Source organism: Equus quagga, chromosome 12 (genome assembly GCF_021613505.1).
Source record: "Equus quagga isolate Etosha38 chromosome 12, UCLA_HA_Equagga_1.0, whole genome shotgun sequence".
NCBI lineage: Eukaryota > Metazoa > Chordata > Mammalia > Perissodactyla > Equidae > Equus > Equus quagga.
The window spans coordinates 60,895,469-60,915,330 of record NC_060278.1 but is presented as its reverse complement, the minus strand read 5'-3'; the positions used below and the strand labels follow the sequence as shown (position 1 = coordinate 60,915,330).

The following is a 19,862-nucleotide window of genomic DNA, read 5'->3' as shown; positions in this document are numbered from 1 at the left end:
AACAGCCTGAGAAAGCAGAGTCCTTGGAGGCTGGAAAGAGAGCTGACGTCTCGGGGGTAGGGTAACTGGCCAAGGGTGGTGTGGGCAGCAGGTGGCAGCCCCCGGACCTGAGTCCTGGTGCCAGCCATGAGACCACCTGCCGTCCTCCTCCCCCTCGCCCTGTGCTTCCCTTCTGAGGCATTTTGTAGACCTTTACTTTCTTAGTGAGTTATTTGAAATTGTCTGTTTGCTACCCGTCTTCCTTCAGATAGAACGTAAGTCCCAGGAGGCAGGGCCGGCTGAGTCTGTATCTTGGTTCCACCTCTTGCTCCAGAACAGCGCCTGACCCCAGCGAGCGCTCAATAAAGTCGTGCTCACTACTCACCGCCAGCCTGCCCTCTGCCCCGTGGGAATGACGACCCCAGGATCCTCTAAGCCCTTCCTCTCAGGCCAACCTGCCTCCCCTCTGCACTCCCATTCCCGCCAGGCAGCACCCCTCCCCTCCTGCCTTAACCCAAAGCTGGACTAGTGGGCGTGAAATGCAGGGCCAAGTTTTTGTCCCAGATGATCCCTGGACTCAGCAAGTGCTGATCAAGTGACTGTCTCTCTCCGGCTTAGGATGGAAAGACGCCAGGAAAGATCGAAGCACCTACCCCGATGGGTGACACCAGAGCTTCTAGAAGGGATTTTGTGGCCGGAGGGAGGGGCCGGGAGATTGAATGTCTCTGTGGCCTGTGCAGGGCGGTGTGATGGATGAGCCATGGAAAGCCCTGCTCTGAGACACGCCAGACCTGCTGCCGCCGTAGCCCTCCCCGCAGCCCGGGGTTCCAGCTCCTTGAAGACACATGGATCGTGCTCTGGGTTTATCCGAGGGGTGGCTGCCTGGGCTCCTCCTCGGTGCTCCTGAAGGAGGCCTGTCTACAGAGGTCCCCCGCAGAGGAAAAAGCAGAGAGAACGAGGGAGGTTTGACCCCTCTTCCCAGGGGCCTTGGCGCTTCACGGGAATTGACAGACTTTAAGAGTTTCCTGGCTCCTACGGATCTTACTTTCTTCCCCAAACGGCCTGCCAGGTTTCAGTCTGGGTACAAAGTGAGGATTTATTTTCCCCCTCTCTCTCTTTCTCAAGAAGTGGCCCAAGGAGCCTGGGGCCTCTGATGCTCAGCTCTCAGGTTCTCCTTGGCAGAAGAGAAGGGGTGGGTGGGGTGGGTGGGAGCATCTTGAATCCAGTGTCTTCCCTGGGCTTGTAAACAACTGGGAGTCCACAGCACATTACCAAATAGAGTAGAAAGGAGGCATGGACCACACACTGGCCGCACGACCTCACCCCGGGGGGGAGAAGTCGCATACGTGCCTGGGCAGGGCATGCCGGGGCTGGCTGTTCACGAGGCCCCGTGGCCCGGTCCCTACTCTGCTGGCTGTCTGTGGCTCCGATCTGCCTCTGCCAGCCTCTGCATTTTTGTATCTTTTTCTCATTGCGTGGCCCCCTTGTCTTTAAAAGGCTAAATGCTCTGTACTAAATTTGGTCACACAGCGCTCCAAGATTCCCTGGAATGTCCTCAAGTTTCAAACAGCTCTGACAGCGAGCCCGGCCCGCCCCCTGCTTGGGGATTGGCTTCTCCCTTCTAGGCCCGGGCGGCTGTCCGGTCTTATTGGCTGCTGGTCAGACCAGCCAGGGTCTGCTGGCCCTGGGCTCCCAGTTTACACTTGAGCACCCGTGGCAGGCGGGGCCGGGAGCTGCGGTCCTCAGCCAGCGGGGGGTCTGCTCCTGAGCCGCACTCTGCTCCATCCAGACCAGCTCACCGTCCGCTCCCGGCCCGCCAGGACTCGCATCGCCCCCAGCAAGAGCCGCAGCCCACTCTGCCAAGATGTCGAAGGTAGCCAAGTATCGCCGGCAGGTGAGCGAAGACCCCGATATCGACAGCCTGCTGTCCACCCTGTCTCCGGAGGAGATGGAGGAGTTGGAGAAGGAGCTGGACGTGGTGGATCCAGACGGGAGCATCCCCGTGGGGCTGCTGCAGAGAAACCAGACGGAGAAACAGTCCACGGGCGCGTACAACCGGGAAGCCATGCTCAACTTCTGTGAAAAGGAGACCAAGAAACTGATTCAGAGGGAGATGTCCGTGGATGTGAGTGACCACAGTCCCGGAGGGAAGGGGGACGGGGGAGGGCCGCAGACCCCGACTCCATGGCTGGGATGCTTCTGTCCTTAGAGGAAATGTTCTTGTGGGAGAGTATTTAATGCTTCAGAGCCCTGTCATCCCCCGCGCTGGCAGGGTGGACCTCTCACCCTGACTTCTGTTTTATAAGGCAGATGCCAGCTGTGTTGGGGGAACTCGACGTCCCACAGAACCAAATAGGGCTGCCGGTGGGATGGGAGCCGAGAGTGCCCTTGAAGTGTTCATGGTCAAGTTGACTCCCTCCCGGTCCCCCAGCACCTGTTTTTTCTCCTTCACATCCATCCCATCCTGCTGTGGGGAGGGGCGGAAAGATAAAGTGATGCTTGCCATCTCTTGCCAGCCACCCAGGAAGAGAAAGCGAGGCCCTCCTCCGGGGAGAACCCCGCATTTTTAGGTCCTCTGGCATCTCCTGGCACTTGGGCCACTTGAGAGGCTCAGGGGCAGAGGGGCTCTCTGAGGCCATGGAGCCAGGCCAGGGGTCTGTGGGGCTGAAAGTGTGTCCTAACCTGGGAGCGCCGGATTCATTCCCAGGGGAGGGGAGGGCTGCACTTTCTGGAGGAGCCTCTTGCGGGAGCGTCCCCTCCTTTTGGCAGTCAGCCCTCTGACAAGCCAGCCAGGCCCTTTGCTGGGAGACGCGGATCTGTCCCAACAGGGTTTTGCCACCAGGAGGGGGCCGAGGAGGGGCAGGGCGGGCCGTTTGGGCAGCGTCTGCCCACAGCTAGGATGGGCTTCAGCAAACCTGCTTTCTGTTTCCTGGGCTGACGCGGAGCAGGTCTCCGTTCGCCCGGTGTGTCGTATGCGAGATTTCTCGGGACAGGCTAGCCTGGCCTCCCCCGAGGGGGACCCTGTAACAGGCTTTGTCCGCGGTAAAGAGTGTTTGGTGGCAAACTCTTCTCACTCTTCGCACCACCTCCCTTCTACTCCGCTCATACCGGTCACGTCTCTTGTACGTTGTCCATCACTTGTGAGTCCTTGCGAGAAAAAGCGTGGTCTCTGTTCTTGTGCTTTGTTTTCCTCCTGTGGAAACTGAGGCCCAGAGCTTCAAAGGACGCAGAGGAAATGGCAACGGCAGTGTTTTCAGCTGAAACTTCTGTGAGTTTCTGTCTGGCTGGGTATGGGGTTGTGTCAGACACAGGTCACAGAGCACGACTGTGGATGCGCCGTGGCTCCTGGAGGGGGCGATGGGAGAGCGGCAGGAGGAGGGGAAGGGGCAGAGTGAGGTGGGGGCTGGAGCTCTGGAGTCCCTGCCCCCAGGCCCGTGTTTAAGGCTTCGCCTGGAGCTGGGAGAGTGAGGGGAGCCGGCAGGCTCAGAAACATCTCGTCCTGTGGGCAAGGTTCACTCTGAGGCTGCTCTGAAAATGATGAATAAATACTGACACGGTTACGGAACAAAGGAGCAGATAATAGGGACTCACCGTGAGGGCCCGGTCCCTCAGGACGGCTGTCAGGAAACAGCGGGAGATGCCCCCCAGGCTTGGGCTACTCTGCAGATCCCCCCATGGACCCCAAACTTTTACTCCGGAGTCAGCTCACCTCCCCCTCGCTCCCAGCCCCAGGATCTGCGCCCTTGGCAACTTCTGTGCCCAGAAAGATACTCCTGAGGCTGAAGGCAAACACAGAACCCTCTGAACCCTGAGGCAAGATGTTTAGGCCACAGAGAGTGTGAGGGGCTCTCATGCTCCTGGAAACTTCATCCTCACAAACCTTATTGCTCAGCCAGCTCATCCCAGGGCCCGCCTCTGCTCCCGGCCCCACCACCCTCGGCCCCGCCGGCACACGCTGGTTTCTGCAGACAGAGCCCGAGTCGGGGAATGGAGGGGGTGGATGGGGTGTGCACGCTGGCACAGGCCACGCCCTCGGTATAACGAGACCCCTCCAGGGCCGTTGTCCCCCGTGGGGATGGGTGTCCCAGGCCACTCACTCTCTCCCACCCAGACCAAGGCACATGCCGGGAAGGTCCTGGCTGGAGTTCAGGGCGCACCCTGCACCATGGGCGGAAGTCATTCATGTAAATGTGGGCCAATGGGAATGAACCCTAAAAAGTGGCTTCTTTAGCACCCTTAGCAAAATCGTGAGCGTGTGGTGACAAACTTGGATGAAATATCAGAAAAGCCTGGTGTGAGGACCAGCATCTCTCCTGTCTGTGTAACTAGCTCACAAGTCACCAGAGTCTCCGTTTGCTGTCTATGCAGTGAGGACAGCAGCACCCACCTCCGAGGGTGGAAGGGTAATCGAGTGCGGCCGGTGGCGCAGAGCCCTGTGCTCACGCACACTCAGGAAGTGGCAGCCGTGAAATCGTTGCTTCGTTTGGGTGGAGGAACTCGGAGGTTGGTGAAGTGAGCAGGAAGCAAATCTCTGTCCACCCCCTCAGTCCCCAGGGGCCGGGCCAGCCAAGCCCGTGTGTCCGTTAGTGCCCGGCGTAAACAAGCCAGCCCTGGATGCCGGGGGCGGGGCATGGACGTCACGGATACAGAGCAGCAGGTGGGGCCCTGGGCCACTGGTCTGCCTGCAGCCGTCTCTGATGGCGCCTTCCGCACATGTGAGGGACTGGAAATCGTCTAAACAGAGTCACTGTGAGCCTTTTTCTCTTGACTTGAGAAGCGCAGCAACATGGGCCTTTCCGAGAACTTTCCATGTGCTCAGCCTTGTATTTCTGCCTCACTGTTCTTGGGAGAGAGGTATTTTATCCCCATTGTGCCAATCAGGGAGTTGAGGCTCAGAGAGATGGAATAGCTGCCCCAAGGTCACACAGCTAATAAGTAGCCTGCCTGGCTACGAGGATTGTGCTCCCTCCTGTCTGGCACAGCAGGTCTGAAAAGGGCAGTTCATGCCAGTCCTGCCCTGAAGAAGTTAGGATCTAACAGGGTTACAAGACACAGACCTACAGAACACCGCAGAGGTGCCACGGAGCAGAGGTCACAGGTTCAACTGCTGTCATGGAGCGGCGGCTGGATGCTCATCCCCGGGCCCCACAACTAGGAACCAGGTGCACACTAGGGGTGAACACTGTTAACAGGAGTGTGGGCTGTTCGGGACGGTGATCCTGGCTGGGTACCGATGGTATCAGGAGTTGTTAATTCCTCTGAGGTGGGACAGTGGTGTTGTGGATATGCTTTTCAAAGGATCCTTACCTTTCACACGTGAGTTCTGAAGTGTTTATGGAAAAAGCTGATAGGATTAGGGAATTTGCTTTAAAATAACGAGAGCGAAGGGCTGGGGAGGGCAGAGGGAGCGAGACTGTCCACGAGTTGATAACCGTTGAAGCTGGGTGATGGCTCCGCAGGGCTGTTCATTCTACTATTCTCTCTACTTTGTATATAAGTTTGAAATTTTCCATGATAAACTTAGTTGGATTTTTTTTTTAAATAGACAGAAACCAAGAGTGGAAGGCGGGCCTGGTGTGGGTCTTCAGCTCTGGCTCTTCCTGGGGAGGGGGAGCCCCAAGATTGACACTCTGGCCATCATGCTGGCTGGGTGGACCCCGTGGCATGGCCTGGGGACAGCTTCTCCCTCACTGGACAGGATGCCCCAGGGATCTCCTGGAATGGTTTCCGGCCTCTTCCGTGAATATCCCCCCTCTCCGCTCCCCCCCCCCCGACACGTGTCTTCCAGATCAACTCCTATTTGTCCTTGGGGTCTCAGGCGTCACTTCCTCCAGGCAGTCTTCCTGGACGCCGGGCAGGGTGAGGGTCCACGTCAGATCTGAGCACTCCAACCCCGTCCTGACATCACGTGGTCGTCACATCTGTCTCGTCTCTCTCCTCACCAGCGTGGGTGATTCTCCAGGGCCTGGCACGCAGTGGCCTCCCTCTGCTTGATGAATGGATGTTACAGGGGTCCGGGCGAGGCGGGAGGTAGGCCTGGGCAGAGCCGACCCTCGGCTTCCCTCCCTCCCTTTAAGGGGGCCGACCTCTCAGCCAGTGGGTTCCTCCCGGTCCTCGTCCTCACGGGAACTCTCCCTCCACCTGGTGGGAGACAGAGTCCCTGGGCAGGTGTGCAGCCAGCGGGCCAGTGAAATCTTGTCCCTGGCTCGGGTGTCGGGAACCGGATCCCAGCAGGTCACTGCTTGCATTCTCTTTCCTTCCCAAGTGGGGTAGAGACTCTCCAACCTGCCTCCCCCCGCTGCTCCCTGGCCGTCCCGGGGCCGGATTAGCACTGATGCCCCGCCAGGAGCTGGGCAGCTGTGCTGGGCTGGTGGAGGCTCTTTTCGGTCCTCCCCTGGGTAAACTAGAGAAGCTCACCACAGCGCCCCACTGGCCGGTGTCTGCTGGGTCCCAGCCTCCTGACCTTCCCCTCCAGGCGCTAGCTGGGTGGGCCCCATCTCGGCCCAGTGTCCGTGGGAGCCTGGCAGCCATGGGGATGGGGATGTGGGGGCCCGGCCGGCAGCACTGACCCTGAGAAGGCCAGGCCTCTCGCTTAAGGAGATTACCCCTGACTGGTGCACACCCAAAATAGCCCTGGAGCCTAGGGCAGAGACGGGGTCTGGAGACCCCAGAGGCAGAAGCAGGCACCCAGCGAGGGCTCCACAAGTTTAACGTCTCTCCCGGACGTTGAGAGCTGCCTCCCAGGTGGTGGGTGCCACAGGCGTCTGTCTTAAGTACATTATAAGTTTCCCTCTGGACCTATAGAATACTTAACTCCACGAGCTCTAAGCAGTGCAGCGTCAGCACCTGCTCCCACCCTCAGCGCGGCCCCAGGCACGTACCTTCTCCTTATCACGACAGCAGGGTAGGGCTTGGCCGGAGAGGGAGGCAGGACAGATGGACAGGACTGAGGAGGACTTGGGGAAATGAAATGGCTCAGCAGTGAGGGGGGATGTAGGTGGTCGGAGGCGTGTATGAGTCCCACTGACCAACGGGAGGTCAGGGTCCCCAGGCTGAGGCGGGAAGAGGTACCTCTGAGCAGACCTCAGGGTGGGGACAAAGCCCCCGTCTACCTGTGTGCCCTCCCTCAGCCTCTCTCTCTACCTGAGCATCTCTGCAGCATCTGTGTCCCACGGTGTCAGCACACGGCACCCAGGATGGAGCGTGCAGGGCTGGACGAAGGGCGCTGGGAGAGGGACAAGGGCAGAGGACTTGAGAGCAGCGTCCTTGGAGATGGAAGGTCTCCATGCACGTGTGCACACGTGTGCACACATGCACAGGCGCACACACACGCACATGCACACTCAGGGGAAGAGAGGTTGAAATTTGAATGCCCGCCGAGTCAGATAAGCAGGACTGTCCTGGACCACAGCACACAGGCCTTTCCAGCCCCGGCTGTGCTCTTTTCATTGGATCTCTTTTGGCACAGCCAGCAAAGAAGAGGATTCTGGGTTCAGAGTGTCAGTGCCCCTCAAGCGCCTGTCAGCGTGAAAGCTCGTGGGTGTTTGGAACTGGATAGGGCAGCTTCCTGCTCTGCGCCTTGTGGAGCCGGTGAACTTGAGTAAGTTACGCAAAGAAGGAGGGACGTCAACTGTATCGATACCTTCTGGTGCCGAATGCGTTATCAGTACCACCTCTCAACATGGCTTCTTGAGGCTCAGTTACTCCTCCGTCGAGGGGATCAGCAACACTGGCTTCGATCCAGTGGATCCAGGGGCCAGGATCCAGTGGATAAGGAGCTGGGAGTGTTGGCACATCCTGAGAGGCCTCCGTCTCCTGGCCCTCGAGTCGTCAGACTTCACACCCGCCTACGTGCCAGATCAACCTTTTCTGGTTCTTTATACCTCATGAGGTTAAAACAGAATCCTGCCGGTGGGAGTGAGGGGATGACAGGAGGGGCACAGGAGCGGGCAGGGAGCTGACCAAGGAGGAGGGTGCACGGGTGATTGCCCCGCCGCCTGGGTTCTCTGAGCCGCTGCCTAATTTATTTTGTGCCCCAGGCTCCAGGGCCCACGCTTTCCACCCAGCGGGGTAAAGGGAGACTGGGGGAGGCTTTGGGATGGGAGAAATCTCTGTGTGCGGCCTTCTGTGACTCAGACAAGCCGAGGCTGCTTCAAGTGTCTCTGGGGTCGGCTGCGGAAGGGATGAGCCGGGCCATCAGGACGCTGTTTGTAAACAGCCAGGAATAGAAGGGGCCCCTGCTCCCCAGTCCCCAACCATCATCCCCGCGCCTGCCGTCTCTCCTGAGGACCCCGGGCTCCCTCAGGGGTGTCACTTCATCACCCTTGCTTCCCTGTCACCCTTCCTTCGCCCTGAGGCCCACTGGGGAAATGAGGAACCTCCCGGGGGCAGAGCTTGCAGGAGGCTCTGGGCGCGGTCTGTGTGGGGTCCGGTGCTTAGAAGTGAGTCTCCAGAGGCCAGCTGGGCCTGACGCAGCTCCCGCCCTGCCCACCGCCGGCTCCGTGACCCCTCTGCCTCTGAGCCCGAGTTCCCCCATCTGTAAGATGGAAACAGCACTGAGTCATAGGAGAGCTGTGAGGCTGAAGGAAAATCATGCAGATAACGCACCTCCCAGAGCGCTGGGCTGGAAACCTGCTCCAGAGGGCCGGCACCTTCGGTTTCCTCCCTTCCTTTCATGCCTGTCCTTTCACGCTCCCTTCTCCTCATTCTTTTTGAGGCGGGATTCATGCATCATGGTTGGGTTTTCAAGGAGGGAGGAGGACTCCTTAAGTCGTTAATTCTCCAGCTATTTTGTGAGTTCCCGTTGTGTTGGGCCTTTGTTAACCACTGGGTAGGGTAGTGAATCACACAGACGGGTGCTGGCCCTCATGGAGCTTATATCTAACAGGTGAGAAAGACCGTGCATGTACATCCATCTATAGATCACGTAGAGAACACACACGTGTAACACGTAGCATCCCTACGTTATAGAGAAGAATGTGGTTTCAGGAGAGGATATGTGACCGACCATATTGGCAGGGGACAATTTCCTACAAGGCGCTCAGGGAGGACGCCCCAGAGAGCTGACATCGGAGCAGAGCCTGGAGGGGACCGAAGGAGCCTCGGGAAGGCCTGGAGAGAGAGAGCTTTTCAAGCAGCAGCCAGAGCTAACACAAAGGCCTGAGGTGGGAGCAGGTGTAGGATGTCAGAGGCCAGGCCAGGCCGGTGTGACCGGAGCACGGTGAGCGCAGGGCAGGCGGAGCAGAGCAGGCCCAGCCGCAAGCAGGGTTCAGACGATGCAGGGCCCTCCGGGGCAGAGGGAGTGTGGATCATCGCTGTTCCGGGGGTGGTGAGACATCATTGGAGGGTTTCCAGCAGGGCGGAGATATGATCTGATTCGTTTTTCAAGGGGTCGATCCTCTGCTGGCTTTAAAATGAACAGACGGTAGGGGGTAAGGCTGGAGGAGAAGGGAGACAATTAGAAGGGTGTCCCTGTAGCTCAGGCAAGAGCTCAGGGATGGTTTGAGGAGAAGTGGTCAGAGTCAGGACATTCTTTAAAGGTAGCACAGGCTGTTGCGCGAACTGCATGCCATTGACTGAGACAGGACGCAGGAGAAGAGGTTTTGAGGTGATGAAGAATTCTGATTTGGGCAAGTGCAGCTCCTTGTACTTCTTAGGCCCCAGGAGGAATTGTTGGGCTGATGGGATGAACGAGCCTGGCACTCGGTGGGGAGGTGGGGCTGGAGATTAAATTCAGGAGCCATCAGTATGTGGGTGGTATTTAAAGCTGCGAGCCTGGAAGAGATCTCCTGGGGAGTGAATGTGGTTAGAGAAGAGCAGAGGACCAAGGACCAAGCCCTCCATTCCCGCAACCTTCAGGAAGAGGAGGAGCCGAGGGCAGAGATGGAGACCCAGAGTGGCTTCCCAAAAGCAAGTGGGAAGGGATTCAAAGGAGGAGGGAGTGCCCACCGCAGCCGTTCTTGCTGAGGAGTTTAGCAAGAGAACAGAGAATCAGCGGTAGTAACTGGAAAGATGGAAGCCATTGGGGCCTTGTCAAGAATAAGCTCACTGTCATGAAGAGGGGACTCAAGAGAGAGTGGCGGACACAGGTTGAGATAGAGAGTGGAGACCAGTCTCTTTTTTGTCTGTTTTATTCTCCTGGGAAGCAAAGAAATAGTGTGGCAGCGGGAGGTAAACATGGAATCCAGGGAGGGCTTTGTAAGACGGATATGGTAGCATGTTTATATGCTAATAGGGATAGTTCAGTAGAGGGAAGCGTTGGCCACACTGGGAAGGGAGGCAAGAAGGGATGGAATGCCCTGGAGTTGAGGGGTCAGCCTTAGCAGCAGGTGATGGCCTCCAGTGTTGGGAGGGAGGGCAGCGGAGACGGGCAAGGATGCCCATCGGGTGGGTACATATGGTGAGGGGAAGATGGAGCTAGTGACTTATGTGTTGACATGTGCTGCTCTGGGAAGACAACACTGACAGCCACATATAGGCTGAATCGAAGGGGCGAGAAATTTAAGAGGCTGTGACAATTGTCAGAGGTTAAGCTTCAGGTCACCAGAAAAATGCCCAGTGCTCCCTGGGTGAGGTAGAGAAAACACAAAAACCCTTCCAGATCTGAAGTCTGGCCTGTGAACAATCAGCAGATGACTGCCACAGCTGCTTCAAGGAATGTTGAAGGTTTTCACCTCCGGCGCATCCATCTTCTGTCCCCGAGGCCACACACCACACTTGATAATAATGGAGTTTTTCTCATATGGATATGTTTTACTGAAATATAATTTACATACAGAAAAGCGCGCAAAACATAAATGTTGAGTTTCCTGTATTCTGACGAAGTGAACCAGAGCTAGAACGTGCCAGCACCGCAGCCCCGCCCCCAGCTTCCTCTGCATCTCCACTCCCTCTCTCCTCCACCGGCAGGCCCTCTCCCGACTTCAGCCCGCGGGGCACTCTTGCCTGTGTCTAGATTTTACACGTGGAGCATCATGCGGTGTGTGTTCTTTTGTATCTGGCTTCTTTCACTCAACTTCATGTTTGTGAGATTCCACCGTGGTGTGGTCTGTAGCATTTTCCTTCACCTTTCATTATTATATGAGTATTTCACTATTATATAGTATTTCGTTGTGTGAATATGCCATACTTATTGACCCATCTCATGGTTAATGGACACTTGGGTTGTTTCCAGTGTGGGGCTGTTACAGTCAGCGCTGCTCTGAACATTGGTGTCCGCTTTTTGGTGTGCTTGTGACAGCATTTCCGTTGAGTATGTCCCTAGGAGTGAGATTGCTGGGTCATGGGAGACGTGTAATGAACTGTTGGTTTCTGCACCTGTAAGTCGAGGTGATGACACCCAATGTGGAGAGTGTCCGTGAGAATCGAGTACAAAGTTTGAAGAAGGTCTGAGAGTTGATTTGCAAGCAGTAGGCATTTCATTGGGTGACTGCCATCGCCATTGTTTCTAATGGAGTCCATTTGGAAAGCAAGGAGAATGCCGTCCTGTCCTTTGAACCCGTCCTGCCTGTGGTCTCCTGAATCTCTCTCCTAGGATTTCGATGTTTCATGAAACCCTGCTCAGGTCCTCTGCCCAGGACTCCACTCTCCCAAAGATGGCGGCTTCAAGGCGTGTCCCACTCATGGCCTCCCCTCTTAGCCTTCCTTACTCCCAACATGGACAGACGTCTCCATTTTGAGGCCCTTTCCGGCTTTACTCATCTTCCTGTTTGGCTGATATCTCACTTTGGTCATTCCCAACGTGATCCTCAGTTCTCCTGCTTGGCCCCCAACCTTTCGTCACCCCCAGCGGGGATGACAGTGACCATTGGGCTTATGTACTCTGCTCCCCAGCTGCTGCTCAGGCCTGGAGATGATGGCACAGCTGTAGATGTTGGTGCTGCTAGGGATTAAAACCCTATAACCTCAGCCCAGCCCTGCGGGCTGCCCAGAAAACCTCTCTGTGTCCCTCTTTTATTCCAAACGTGAGCCTCTCTGTAAACCCTCCTGTCCCAACGCCTCTCTTCTCTCCCTCGGCAGATGACCTCGTGTCACGTTTCACTGAGAAACTTGAGGCCATCGGATGAGAATACCTTCAAATTCTTCTGCTGCTACCTGAAAACTTGTAAGCATCCACATAGGCAGGCTTTCCTCTCTCTCTCACCTTCAACATTCCTTTCCACTGCTTCCCTTTCTCTCTGATTCCCTCCTCCTCTCCTTTCCGTCATAGCCAGTATGCAGGAGACAGTGCCTACACTCCCTGTCACACCGCAGGTCTCTGCCGCTGCACTCGTGTCAGCCCCATCTCCGAGGGCCTCCTGGTTGCTCTATCCAGAGGGCACTTTTTAGTCTTCATCCTGTTTGTTCACTTTATGGTATTGGACCCCTCTCTCATTCTTAAACCACATCCCTCGGCACCAGGCCCCACATTCGCCTGGTTATCTTCTCCTCTCTCCCGCCGTCCCTGCCCATCCACCCTCAGAGCAGCTCTCCCTCTAACGCCCAGCGCTGTGCTTTGTCAGGCTCTGCCCTTCCCCTGCGGTCCTCGTGGGCGCCCTCCTCCAAGCCCGGCGACTCGGCTGCCGCCCCTAGGCTCTCTCTCTATCTCTGGCCTAGGTCTCTATTTTGAGTTCTAGAACATTCACTTGCCTCTTGGACTCTTCAAGAGTCTCAGATTCGACGAGTCTAAAAATAAATGAATCCCTGTCACCCCGCGCCACCCCACCCCAAGCCTGCCCTTCTCCACGTGGGTAAACAGAAGCGCACCTGGGTGGGAACTGGCACTCATCCTGCTCCAACCCCTCTCCCAGGGCCTCCAGGCTCTCCTGGTGACCCTCCCGGTGATGGGAACTCTGCGACCTCTCTTGACTCTGGGCCTCCTCTCGTCACTTCTCCTGTCACCCACGTCACATAGCAACTCAGAGGATGCCACGGCCTCCTCACTCATCCCCTGCCTCTCTCCTCGCCCCGTCGTGGTCCATCCTCTCCACAGCTGCCGGTGTCTATCTTGACACTATGCTGTGTAAAAGCCTTGAACTGCTGAAATTCACGCTCCTTAGCGCGGCCGAGAAGGCCCTTGGCGTCCAGCATGGCCTCCAGCCGCTAGCACCCCTCTCCTTGACTTCCACCCTGAGCTGCAGCCAGACCCGACCACTGCTTCTCAAAGGTGCCGTGCCCCCTCCTGCTTCCTCTGGGCCGGAGCACATGCATCGCCTTGAGCTGCGATGCTGACCCCACCCTGCGCCTGGCTGGTCCTAGTCCTCGTCCAACGCTCAGCTCAGGTGCCGGCTTTCTGCTTCCCCCACCCATCCGGTCCGGGTCATGTGCTCCCCTCCATGTCCACAGAGCACCGTCTGCAGCTTCCATCACTTCGTGGACCACATACGTATAACACATTGTTCGGCATTGTCTGTTTCTGTGCTTTTCCCAAACTTTCTGAGTGCAAGGCCTGGCTCGAGTTCACCTCCTCGTCCCCAGCAGTGGGCACAGTGCCTGGCCCAGTCAATGTCTGCTGAATGAGTAAAGGATGAATAGTTTGCAAACACCATCCTTGTCATCCTTGATGGGCTCTGTGCCAGTTACGGATTCATCTATACCCTTCTGAGACTATTTGAAAATATGATTTTGAGTCCAGATCCTCAAATGAAGGGAGGTTTGGCAGTGCCTCGTTTTTTTCTGATTTCTGTAAGGAACCAATTAAATCAGTCCCCAAATCCACAGGGCGGCATCTGAATCGTAGGGGTTCGTCACGGCTGTGTCCCTCTCAGTTTGTCCTGGACGGGATGAGCCTCAGGACTCAGTTTCAGCTGCTTCCATTTCTTCTTCCTTTGCTTGTTTTCCTCCCTCCCAGCTCTCTAGGGATCTGCGATTGCAGGCTGAGACTCCCAGCCTGACCCCATCAAGTTTAAGTGACCTCTGGGGCCACCGTTCTACCCTAAAGAGGATATTAATAATCTGCTCTGTATACAGCCAGCTGAGGCCTGCAGCTCCCATCATCCGATTCTTCCCTAAGTGTCTGGAGAAGTCCGGCAGCTTTGCCTGTAGATCTAGAAAAAGTAATATGCTCCCCCCCCCACCCCCCGAGAACTTGCTCTGAGCAGCCATCCCTTTGGGTCCCTCAAAGGAGAGCTGCCCCTGCTCACAGAGCCCCCCCGCTTCGGGAGGCTGGAAGGTCTGGATGTGCCAGTCCTGTGGCCATGTAGGCGCAGACTTGCCCTGCTGGAGCCAGAGTTGTGAGCCGAGCACCGGGGGAGCCGAGCTGGAGGCAGGTCTTTGTGACAATCAGCTTTTCTCAGCCGGAGTTCTGCCAGAGGATTCAGGCCGACAGAAAACAAATCCAGGGACCCTCTCAGTTCTCCTAGGATGCTAAATAACTGGTCCCATTCCTGATACAGAGGAAGGAAATTAATTCATTATGTACAGTGGATGCCTCAGGGCGTGAAGGCCTTGCTTTTGCTCCTGGACTCCCAGGCGACAAGGGCTGACATGGCGCCATCTTGCTTACTCCAAGTTTCCCCAAGATGGATCCCCTCACGGACTGCAGTCGCAGCATCTCTTCCACATGCCACTTAGTGAGAGCCTGTCTGTCCCTGGTCCTTTACTGCACTGAAAACACGACGTAATTTCTAAGTCACCAGGAAGATGCCTCACAACGACCCCAGAGGACTGAAGACTCCAGTGTTCCAGCGGTCAAGGATCTTTCAGACTGGCGAGACTTCCTGTTTCCCCTCAGCGCCCGTAATCCTTGCCGTAAAGGCTGGAGTAGGGGGTGGTACACAGAGTACAGAGGGGCTATTTCTAGATGTACTTTCTTCAAAAAGTAATTTATAATTATAGTGTAATAAGGCTCATTCTAGGCAATATACAAAGCATAGGAGAAAAGAGAGAAGATAACCAATAATTCTTTGTCCTGTTAGCTAAAGATATTAGCCATCGTCAGATTGAGTGTGTGCTTCAATATGTGCTTTTCCTTTTGTGGTTGAGGTCATTTTATGCACACACGCAAAGGTACATAGATTTTATTTCCTGCCTTTTTCTCCTACTATATTATAGTCATCTTCCCATGTCACTAAAAATGCTCCCTAAACATCATTTTCGGTGGGTGTTGTCATAGTCCATCATATGGCTGGGGTGAGCCATTTGCCTATATTTGGACATTTAAATCGTTTCCAATAAATATACTTTCCAAGGCCCCAAACAGATCCGCAGGGCACGGGCTCCTTCCCTTGGCCTTTGGCGCCCATCCCCGGAGAGACGGAGCCAGCCAAACAAGATGATAAATAGGCCAGTTAGCACGCTGTCCCCAGCTGAGACTCACAGCCTGACGGGTGAAACCGAACGCCGAGAGGAGAGAAAAGACTCTCTGGGCCCTGGACACGAAGGGACTGACGGTCACCCCAGGACCCGTACTCCGCAGCCCGGGGAAACCGAGGCCACACGTGTTATTTTTCAGAGGATCAAGTTCCCGATGTTGGAATATCTGCCCAGCAGGGCCAACCTCACCCCCGTCTCACTGTGACCCTGGGGACTGTGTCTGTTTGTGTGCACCGTGGACGCAAAGATGTGCCTGGTCCCTGTTGGGAGGAAAGAGTTATTACTACTTACAAGGAGAATCCAGCCTCCAGCCTTGGAAAATTCCAGGTGTCGGGAGGATGTCAAGAAGGGAAGGTCAATTAGTCCATCCTCCTGCTTTCAGAAGGCCCTGCCCCAAAGACACTTGAAAGTACCATAGCCAGATCCACATGATGCCGGTTACGAGGCGAAGTCAAGAAAAATACAGGAAGAGTATCTTACGCCTAGTAGCCTATAGGCAACACTGAGTTACTGTCTTGGGACATCACTCCATATGCCCCAGCTCGTCACAGCACCATAAAAATAGGGCCTAAGGCCTCGTGTCTGGGTTGAGCCTTGTGGGCTTCCCTGTACGTGGTCTCCTTTGCTCCTCCATCAGCCTTGTGATGGAGCGAGGACAGACAGCCTTTAACCTGCTTGACAGAGGAAGAAACCGAGACTTAGAGACGTCACCTGCTGGTGACCGAGGAAGGTCTTGAACTCTCTCTTCTGACTTCAAGTTGCAACAAACCTCACAACTTAACAGAAAAAGATCTGTCTCTCCGGCCTTCTGTTTGGCCCTCCACTTGAGCGGCAGATGCATTTTTTCATTCAGCATTTATGCAACGTCCCCCACGTGCCCACTTCCAGGAGAGGTGCCGCTCCGTCCTGGTGGCTGTCCCCGCCGGCATGGCGCCTTGGAGGCCCTCTGCCCTCTGAGGAGGGCCCTGGCCTGGCTCCTCCCTGCCCTCCGAGAGAGCCTGGGGAATGGCTGTCAGGAAGCACCCCTGGCACTCTGGGTGATTCCTTCTCCCACCAGCAGGATCCTCATGCTCCGGCTCCCTTCACCACCCTCCTCCCTAACTGTAGACCCCAGAGACTCACTCATCTCACTCACCTCCTCTTTGAATCGCCTCCTCTCCCTTGAGGCTCTTCTCCCCGAGCCTGGTGTGGCAGCAGCTGTGTTCTCTCCAGCCTGCCGCTTGCTAATGACACTGGAGCCAATCGCCCAAGCCCTGTATGATTCAGGGGTTTTTAATTGCTCATCACACATGCAGATAAAGAGAGGGAAATGAAACTGGCCCCCACGGGAAGTGACAATCCTTCTAGATCTGTGCTGTCCAGGATAGTAACCACTGGCTACACGGGCTCTCGAGCACTTGAAATGTGGCCAGTCCGAACTGAAAAATGCCGTAAGTGCGAAATTCACATCAGATTCCAAAGACTTAGCAGGCAGGAAAGAAGGTAAATATCTTATTAATAATTTTGTATAGATTACATGCTGAAATAATATTTTGTATAGGTTCAAAACATGAATTCTTATAATTAATTTAGTTTCTTTTTACTTTTTCTAATGTGGCTACTAGAACATTTAAAGTTACATATATAGGGGCCACCCCGGTGGCGCAGCGGTTAAGTGCACACGTTCCACTTCTCAGCAGCCCGGGGTTTGCCAGTTCGGATCCCTGGTGCAGACATGGCAGTGCTTGTCAAGCCATGCTGTGGCAGGCATCCCACGTATAAAGTAGAGGAAGATGGGCACGGATGTTAGCTCAGGGCCAGCCTTCCTCAGCAAAAAGTGGAGGATTGGCAGTAGTTAGCTCAGGGCTAATCTTCCATAAAAAAAAAAAAGTTACATATATGGCTCGCATTGTATTTCCACGGGATAGAGCTGGTCTACAACATGGTGTTTCCAACCATGGTTTCTGGCATATAGGTTTTTGGGGTTTTTTTGTTGATCTTTTTATATTTTCAGTTCTTTATTTAATCTTTATTCTTTAGAAATTAAAGCAAGAGAAGATCAGTACAGTATGTGAAGTAAGATTTTGTTTGTTATAACCCTTCTATCATTGTGTAATTAAGTCTAGGATCTCTTAATTATCTTAAATTCTTTCTAATTGAGATATAATTCACATATCATAAAATTCACTCTTTTATTTATTTAGTTTTTTGCTGAGGAAGATTAGCCCTGAGCTAACATCTGTGCCAGTCTTCCTTTACTTTGTATGTGGGGTGCCACCACAGCATGGCTGATGAGTGGTGTAGGTCCGTACCTGGGATCCAAACCTGTGAACCCTGGGCCGCTGAGGCGGAGCATGTGAACTTAACCACTGTGCCACGGGGCCAGCCCCCAGATTCACTGTTTTAAAGTGTGCAATTCAGTGGTTTCGTAGTATATTCACAGTTATACAAGCAACACCACTACCTGATTCCAGATTAACTCATCACCCCAAAAAGAAACCCCACCCCCATTAGCTGTTACTCCCCAGTGCCCCCAGCCTTAGCCCCTGGCAGCCCCGAATTCACTTTCTGTTTCTATGCATTTGCCTATTCCAGACATGACGTATACGTGGAATCACACAGTCACGTGGTCTTTTAGGTCTGGCTTCTTTCCCTCATCACATTTTCAAGGTTCATCCATGTTGTAGCATGTACTTCATTCTTTTTAGGGCTGAGTAATATTCCTTTGCACGGACACACCACATTTCGTTTATCTGTTCAGCAGCTGGTGGCTATTTGGGTTGTTTCTGCTTTTCGGCTATCATGAATAATGCTGCTGTGAATGTTCATGTGTAAGTTTTTGGTGGACGCGTTTTCAGTTCTCTTGGGCATGTACCTCGGAGTGGAATTGCTGGGTCATGTGGCAACTGCATGTTTAACTTCTGGAGGAGCTGCTAGGCTGTTTTTCAAAGCATCTGTGCCATTTTACCTTCCCACCAGCAGTGTATGAGGGTTCCAGTTTCTCCATGTCCTCACCAACACTTATGATTGTCTGTCTTTTATGTTATAACCATCCTAGTTGGCGTGAAGTGTAGCTCGTTGTGGTTTTGCTGACCTCAAAGGGTGTGGGTTTTATTTTATGAAGTGATGTGGCAATTTCCCTGCTCCTGGTCCTCGCAGCCCTTCCTCTTCCTGAGGACTCCCTTTTCCAGAGTCACTCTGTTTGCTCCCGTGGTCTTCATTGTTCCTTAGACCCCCACGTCTCCCAACGCCACATCTCAAGCCCAGATCTCTTTCCTGAGCCTCAGATCCTTATTCACGCCAACTCGTTAGGCGTTTAAACTTTGTGGTGGCCCAAATAACTCACCGTCTCAGTTCCTATCCTCCCTTCCCCCCGCATGCCTCGTCATGGTTACCAGCATCACCATCTATATGGCATCGCCATCAACCCAACTGGAAACGCGGGGTCATCTTCCACTCTCTCTCTCACTCCCCACTTCTCTGGATCTTACTAATTGTGCCCCAGAAGTGCCCGTGGAATTTGTCTCCTCTTCTTCGTGCTCACTGCCCGGCTGTGGTCCAGGCGCCCATCGCTTCTTGCCTGGATTCTGTGAAAGCTTCCCAGCTGGTCGTCTCCTTCCCTCCAGCTTCTCCCAGCCCCAACCCCATCCTCCAAACAGCTGCCAGAGCTGTCTTTCTAACATACTAGTCTGATTGTCACTCTCTGGTTAAAAACCTGCATGCTTCACCGTGGCGCGTTGGGTGGAGCCCATGTCCCTTAGCGTGACGTGTGAAGTCTGTCGTGATCTGGCTCAGGGCACAGTTCTGGTCTCGCCTCTCACCATCACTTCCTCTGCCCACCTCTGGTTACAAAGACCTTCGCAACCGTCCCCGGATGCCTGCACTCCAATAAACCCCGTTTTGCCACCTCTGAGGCTTTGCTCCCACCCGCTCCAGGCTCTCAGCTCCCTTGTGTATTCACTGGATCTGTGTAGACCCCACCTGGCATCCCTGATTTAACTGACTGACATCCTTGTTGCTGCCTCTCTTCCCTCTGCATGGGGATTTCCCTTTCTTTCGCCCCAGTGGAATGAGCAGACCCATCTCCCAGCTGTCCTGGAGCTTAAAGGCTCAGCTTAGGGGCTGCCTCTGTGGCGTAGTGGTTGAGTTCATGTGCTTCAGCGGCCTGGGGTTCGCAGGTTCGGATCCCAGGCACGGATCTACACAAGGCTCATCCAGCCATGCTGTGGCGGCATCCCACATAAAAAATAGAGGAACATTGGCACAGATGTTAGCTCAGGGACAGTCTTCCTCAAGCAAAAAAGAGGAAGATTGGCAACAGATGTTAGCCCAGGGCCAATCTTCCTCACCAAAAGAAAAAAAGAAAGAAAAAGAAAAAAGACTCAGCTTAAGGCTCGGGCTACTCCCCAGCTCTGACAGACTCCCCAGGGCACCCCTTCTCCCACCCAGCAAGGGGAATTCCTGTCTCCGTGGCCTCGGCACATGAAGAACTTGGGCCTCCCCGGGCCTCAGCCACTGGAAGGGAGCTGCACTTGGAAGTTGGGAATGCTCTGCAGAATGAAAGGAAGAATTTTCCAGAACAACTTGCCGGTGTCTGAAACCTGGGAAGTGGT

General features: G+C 54.8%; 1 protein-coding gene across 1 annotated transcript in view; it reads left to right on the top strand.

Moving 5' to 3' along the window:
- The first annotated feature begins 1,665 nt into the window (after positions 1–1,665).
- The window catches only part of LMOD1 (leiomodin 1), a 34,120-nt gene continuing 15,923 nt past the window's right edge, over positions 1,666–19,862 (top strand). The window contains exon 1 of the mRNA XM_046679976.1: positions 1,666–2,104. Within this exon, the coding sequence (XP_046535932.1) occupies positions 1,844–2,104 (261 nt within the window). The 5' untranslated portion in view covers positions 1,666–1,843. The remainder of the gene's footprint in view (positions 2,105–19,862) is intronic.